General features: G+C 49.0%; 1 protein-coding gene across 1 annotated transcript in view; it reads left to right on the plus strand.

Annotated features, from left to right (window-relative positions):
* SPATA48 (spermatogenesis associated 48) overlaps nt 1–6,295 on the plus strand; it is a 54,721-nt gene extending 48,426 nt beyond the window's left edge. The window contains exons 8-9 of the mRNA XM_035026553.1: nt 1,134–1,241; nt 6,064–6,295. Of these exons, the coding sequence (XP_034882444.1) occupies nt 1,134–1,241; nt 6,064–6,187 (232 nt within the window). The 3' untranslated portion in view covers nt 6,188–6,295. The remainder of the gene's footprint in view (nt 1–1,133; nt 1,242–6,063) is intronic.
* The last annotated feature ends 541 nt before the right edge of the window (nt 6,296–6,836 follow it).

Consider the following 6,836-nt stretch of genomic DNA (forward strand, 5'->3'; position numbering starts at 1 on the left):
CTCTAGCACCCGCAGGATGCTAGCAGTTCAAGTCCACAAAGATCACGTACTAGCTGAGTGAGCGTCAGGATTTGCACATAGTGGGTTCTTGCTCCTTGAAATACAGTTTAAATTCCCTACCATCCCTGGCTCTGGGGAGGCCACGGCCACAGGTTGTAAGCAGCACTGGGGACTGAGCCCACACAGCCCTGCCCCGGAGCTCAGCCCCACCTCTCCCTCAGCAAAGAATTCACTTCAAACATTTGTGTGCTATGAAGATGGCAAAAAGTATTAGTCAGGATACATATGCCTCTGAACTGCCTATTAAAATACTTCTTTGGAATATTTGCTTCCCTTTCTAGAGAGGGAGTTTATATCTACAGTGAAGAACCTTCCCCTATGTTCCCGTGCTGTCTTCCCTCCCCTCTCGCTGGTGGGAGAAGGACAGGAAAGGCAGAAGAGTAAGTGGGGTTGCACTGAACAAGCCCATGCTTGTGTAAGTCTGTGAAATTTCAAGAAATTACGCGACATCAGGAATGCAGTACAACAATGGTGATAAGAAAATATTATGTTAAAAACACTGTTATGTGGGTGCCTGGGTGGCTCAGTTGGGTAAGCGTCTACTTTCAGCTCGGGTCATGATCCCAGGGTCCTGGGATCGAGCCCCACGTCGGGCTCCCTGCTCAGCGGGGAGTCTGCTTCTCCCTCTCCATCTGCCTGCCACTCCCCGTTGGTGCTCCCTCTCTTGCTCCCTCTCTCAATATCTTAAAAAAAGCCCACACAGTTGTGTGTCGACTAGGACTGGAGTCAGCATGACAGGGTCATGTGTGGAGGACAGGTCTGCGGTTCTATAAAGAACCTGTGTCCTCCATTACTAGGAAACAGCTTGGCGGTGAATCATGTATGTAAAATACCTGCAAATTCAAATAATAGGAAAAACATGGGCTGGAAATGAGTTTTTTCAGTCCTAGAGCAGAGCGGCTATGTGTGCATTTCTGAGTCACTGTGCCCCTGCCTCTACCCTTTCCTGTTTGCCAACCCGATTTCCAGAGTCGCCCTTTGTACTTTCATGTGTGGGTGCTGGTGACCCGAACTATTTCACAAATGCCTCTTTTCATTTCCTCTCTCCCCTCTCTTTTAACTCTTTCCTTCAGCTCTGCCAATATCCCAGGATACACCGGGAAGGTTCATTTCGCAGCCAGCCACCCGGCAAATTCTGATATTCCATCAACAACCCCATCACCAGACTCAGAAGTGCACCGGTAAGTCTGAGTCCTATTACTCAGTGTGCTCAGAGACACTGGAGGCAGGCGGGGGTCGGGGGAGGGATCATCATTATGGTTATTCCATTAAAGAACAATTACATATGAAGAGTAAATTTACATCATTTTTAAAAATGGGGTGTCAAGTCCAAAAGACAGAAGCGTTCATCTTCCTGCTGTTGCTAAAGGAGCCTACGAAGATTCTTAAAGTGTGTTAGGTGAGCGACATCTTTACCTCTTGGACTTACAGCTTTGCCCCCATAGCACGCTTCTGCGTGACCAGCAGAACACGGGTGGATGCTGGGAACCCATCGCATGAGCCACATATTTACTCCCTGTGAATCACCGCCTTAGTTTTCATGAGACAACATTCTGTTGAAAGTCACATGTATTTTTAAACACCATTTTAGGAATCGAAAGCAGGAGATCTCAGATGGAAGGCTCTTGTGGACTCCGTTATTTGGGGCTGCCAGAGAGAAGCAACGCATTATTGTTCATTATAACTCAAATCTGAAAATGTTTGATGGAGGTCCTGGGCTTGCAAATAACATGACACAGTCTTGAAAATGCAAATGCGGTCTTAAAGGGGTCCAGTTGCTGGTTCCTGCAAATAAATAAACTATCCCGGGAGGTCCCTGTGTGTCTTGGAGGAGGAGGGAGGTGGTTCTCCCCCAAAGGGTGCCTTTGCTCCTTTTGGTAGAGAATCCATTCATTTATCCAACATTTATTGAGCATCCACTCTGGGCCAGGCACCATTCAAGGCCCTGAGCACACGTGATTCCGGCTCTCAGGAGCTTACGTTCTGGTGTGACAGACAGCACAAAAGCACAGAAGTAATTGAAGAAATAAAATGATTTGAGAGAGTGCTATGTGCTGCCAAGGAGAAAAGGTGGGGAGGTGTAGTAGGTAGGGCCTGGACAGGGTGCTGAGTTAGCTTGGCAGTCCGGGAGGGCTTTCTGAGGAGGTGACCTTCAGGCAGAGTCCAAGCCATCCCACTGGATTTCTTACATGTTCTGAAAGGGGGCAACTGGGGAGAGCCTCGTGGGCCCTAGTGGTCAGTTCATACGGGCTATTTATTCTCTTGTTCACTCACGCCTTTACTGGTTCATTTGTATGTGCTTTCACTGGGTCAACCAAGTTCGTGGTTCTCCAGGAATTCACAAGAACTAGACCCAGTTTGCAAGGAGCTCAGAGTCTAGCCGTGAGCAAGAAACACACAACCATAGTAGAGGATGACGCATGTCACCCTAATACTGTCACTCACATGGGTGAGCGCTTCATCTACACCAGGCTATCCAAGTGCTTTGTACTTACCAAGTCATCTCACCAACCCAGAAACCCTGTGAGGGCTATGCTCTTGTTTCCCCATTTTACAGATCAGGACAGTGAGGCAAACAGAAGATTTCAGGGGATCCGCATGGATCCACGTGGGGGGCACTAAGGAAGGCTTCGCAGAGGAAGGGGTTCATGCTGTGACCCTTGGTCTCATAGATATCTGCGGGCCAGGCTGTGTGTGGAAGGACTGGCTTATTCCAGGGATCCCACATGCGAAGCCCCTCACCACACAACCATGGAACCATAAGAGGGCCGTGTGGGGCACCCAGATCATTGCACACCCTGTATGCAGGACCTGGTTCCTCAGGCAGTGACTGGGCACAGGGAAGTGCCTGCTGACAGAGGGCTTCATCAACTGATCTAAATTCTGGGTTTGCTGATTGCTTAGAACCTCTGGGTCACCTGATAAGAAACATTTTAAAGGAGGACATTGGCTTCCAAGGCTACTATTTTGCATTCAATCAGTTTTCTCTCAGGACACATTTTCCAAAGTCACAGATCCATTTGCAAAGGCAGGACTGATGGAAATTTAGACAATTAATGGATTTTATTTCACTGATGGGCCTAAAGAAACAATTGCAAAATTAAATGCATTCTGATGTCTGTTGTTCAGACGTAGTGTCCACAAAGATGCAATCATACACTGTGTCTGGGTGGATAATGACAGGGGACAGACCCAGTTATGTCTTCCCAGGGCAAATGTGAACATTCCTGATCCCTTGCCTTCTTCCTTCATGATCCGTCTTCTCGCCCCATACGTCTCAGACCACAGCTCTGATACCTGGTGGGTCTAGCACGTTTCCCCGGCCACGTGATCTAGCAGTTCCATGTTCTACTATATTTCAAAGAAATCTGTATTTCCAAGTGGAAAACCATCCTTCACTGTTACTGAACTGTTACTAATGCTATAATGTTCCTACTGCTGTTCCTGCTGTTCCTACTGCTGTTCCTGCTGTTCCTAATGTTCCTGGTGCTGTTCCCGCCGTTCCTAATGTTCCTACTGCTGTTCCTGCTGTTCCTAATGTTCCTGGTGCTGTTCCCGCCGTTCCTAATGTTCCTACCGCTGTCCCTGCTGTTCCTAATGTTCCTGGTGCTGTTCCCGCCGTTCCTAATGTTCCTACCGCTGTCCCTGCTGTTCCTAATGTTCCTGGTGCTGTTCCCGCCGTTCCTAATGTTCCTACTGCTGTCCCTGCTGTTCCTAATGTTCCTGGTGCTGTTCCCGCTGTTCCTAATGTTCCTGGTGCTGTTCCCGCTGTTCCTAATGTTCCTGGTGCTGTTCCTGCTGTTCCTCCTGTTCCTACTGCTCTTCCTGCTGTTCCTAATGTTGCTACTGCTGTTCCTGCTGTTCCTACTGCTGTTCCCGCTGTTCCTAATGTTCCTACTGCTGTTACTTCCTGGGAAAAGGACTCGAGTCTTTTGGCCACACCCTCAAGCTCAGGTTTAGGCCCATTGCTGACCTCTGGTGAGCCCCACACTCACCATCCCCCCACACTGCACACAGCTCTGTCATTTTGTCTCAGGGTGGGGACTGAGGACCCTCTGTGGTGGCTTCTCTGGGGTTCTTATTCTTGGGGTACACATAGGCTCTGGAGACAGATGGTGGCAGCAACCCGAGGGTCACTCACAAGGAAGCGACCGAGCTCTGTTGGGCCGGGTGTCCGGACCCCTATCCCTGTGCCCGCTCCTAACAGCGGCGCCCAACAGGCCCTGGGGCTTGGCAGCGAGAAAGCACAGTGGGGCGGTCAGACTTTAAAAAGCTCTAACACGAGGAGGCCCCCTGGCCCTTGAGATCAGAGAACATCGGGCCTTTGAGATTCTCCTTCATGAAGCATCAGCTCTCAATTTTTGTGACACTATATTTAATGTATTTTTGCTGAAAATTCCCTGTGAAAGTGGGAGTCAAGGTCTCTCTCTGGTATCATGAGAACTTAGTGAGCTGACTTCCTCCTGATGGTGTCTGACTGATCTGCTGCGTTTTTCCTGTTGTTTCTGAGAGGTGCTCCCGAGCCCAGGCTCTGGTATTCTGGTAAGCCCCGGTGCGAGGGGCTCGCACTGCCCTGGGGGGCCATGCAGGCTGCTTGTGCCTGCAGCCCATCTCCAAGTGTTCTGGTGGGTTCTCCCCTCCCTGCCCCCAACATTAGAATCTCTCTTCCCACCACTGCTTCTGTCTCCTTTCCCCCCAAAGAGGAGGTCTTGCTCTTCCAAAAGTTCATCCTTCCGTCTGAGCACTGGATCCTCTTCAACCCTGCTCCCTCCCTCTTGCTTGGGAAGAAACCTGGCCACCTCCCACCCCAGCCACCTCCCTGCTGTAGAAATTAAAGGTGTCCCCTTTGAGCAGCCATCCCTTTGTCTGCCCTCCTCCCTCTCACTCCTAAGCTTCTTTCAGAGGCAAACATCCCTTCCCCTGTCTGCCTCCATGCCCTCCCAGCCCACTCTCTGTCAACCTCTCGCAGTCTGCGTTCTGACATTGCCAGTCAACAGTGCTCCTGCCCACCAGATGTAGGCTGGTAAGACCACCAGGAGAGGCTGAACACTGAAGACCGTTGATGTCCCTTCATGCAGAGGGTGGGCTGGTGCATTTGCCATGGATCTTTGTGCCTGGGAGGTTGCAGTAGTCTGGGATTAAGGAGTTAAGGCCTTGAATGTCAATGCCAAGGGGTTGTGGTCCATGTGGTCCCGGTAACACATTTTGAGCAAGGTGTACAAAACACCACCTGTGCCTAAGATTGATATTGAGATGAGACACAGAATAGCAAGGAAAGAGATTAGTGGATGAGATTGAAGTGAGGGGCAGGGGTGGAGGAGGTGGGGGAGACTGATGTTGTCAATCTCCCATTTGGAGAGCGAGAGAATGCACATGGGGGTTTCTCCTCATTCCTGTTTCTAGGACAGTCCGGAGTTTCCTGTGCATTCCTTCACACCAGAATGCCACCTGAACAGAAGCTTGAGTTTGTACTTCAACAGATGTTTTCCACCACACAATAAAATATTCTGACATCATGATAATCATAGCATTAAAAAGGTGCACCTGGGTGGCCCAGTCAGTTAAGTGTCTGCCTTCGGCTCAGGTTGTGATCCTGGGGTCCTGGGATCGAGTCCTCTACCTCTCTGGGCCCCTTGCCCCAGGCTTGCCAGTATAGGGACTTTGTGTTGTAACGTTTGAGTACCTCCTTTTAACTACATTTTCTATTCTATCTATTCTTAGCACCTACTGTAACTCTAGGCACAGAGTAGATTTTCAGTCAATGAAACCGATTACAATATAATGCATGTAATGCAATAAATGAGACTCAATGCAAATAAAAGAAATAAATGAAACAATGCACACAAGGATTAATCATTCCCAGTCTCTCTGTTATGTGCTGTCCTGACCCTCATTCACTCTCCTGAACATGTGTATTGTTAGTTGGAAAACAGATGAGGTTATGTATTTTTATGTATATTTTATGGGTCATTTTTTTCTTTTTTTTCTCCACCCCCTTTATAGCATCTTACGGAAAGAAATGGAAGTTGATGTCTTCCGTCACCAGGCACCGCTGTCTCGAATGGTCACAACTGTAAAACCCTACAATCCTTTCAATAAGAAGCATCAGGGAACTGTAGGATACTGACGAAGGCCTGCCCTCCAAGTGGGACTCATAAACCTCAGCCCTGGGGAGGCACTGCATATGGTGCAATGGGGAAATAAAAGACCCAGGCATGTTCTGGGTGTGTCTGTAGAGGTCGGATGAGGTCTGCAGCTCTTTTCTGCCTTAGGCAGAGTATCCTGGGCCCCAACCTCAGTCACTCGCCTGACCCGGCCCTGGAGAGCCACTATTCCCTGATGGCAGCCAAGATTTTCTGGAAGTCATCAGTAGCAGCCATTGTATTTCCAGAAGATTCCTCTTTAGAGTTGGAATGCCAGGTCTACCTAGAGGTTTCATGTCTTGGCCATGTTAATGCAGTGATTATAACTGCAGAGGGTAGATCGTAGATTTTGTGACCACAGACTATCCAATCAAAACCCCATATGTTCTTAATGGGAAGACTGAGTGGCTGAGAGAGAAAGTGGTGGTGTTCTTTTCAGATATGGTGTCACACAAGGACAACATCTATGATAATGAAGGACAAAATCATCTCTTGCCTGGCTGTAATATTTCTCTTTCAGAAAAAGAAGCATCCCCAGGCTACATGAGGCTCAAGGGGCAGTTGTGACCAGTCACGTCCACTTTAGCATCCGTGTGTGGCCCACCTGGGCCTTGGCCAAACACAGCACCAGCT

Source organism: Mirounga leonina, unplaced genomic scaffold (assembly GCF_011800145.1).
Source record: "Mirounga leonina isolate KUSES-001 unplaced genomic scaffold, KU_Mleo_1.0 Mir_199, whole genome shotgun sequence".
NCBI lineage: Eukaryota > Metazoa > Chordata > Mammalia > Carnivora > Phocidae > Mirounga > Mirounga leonina.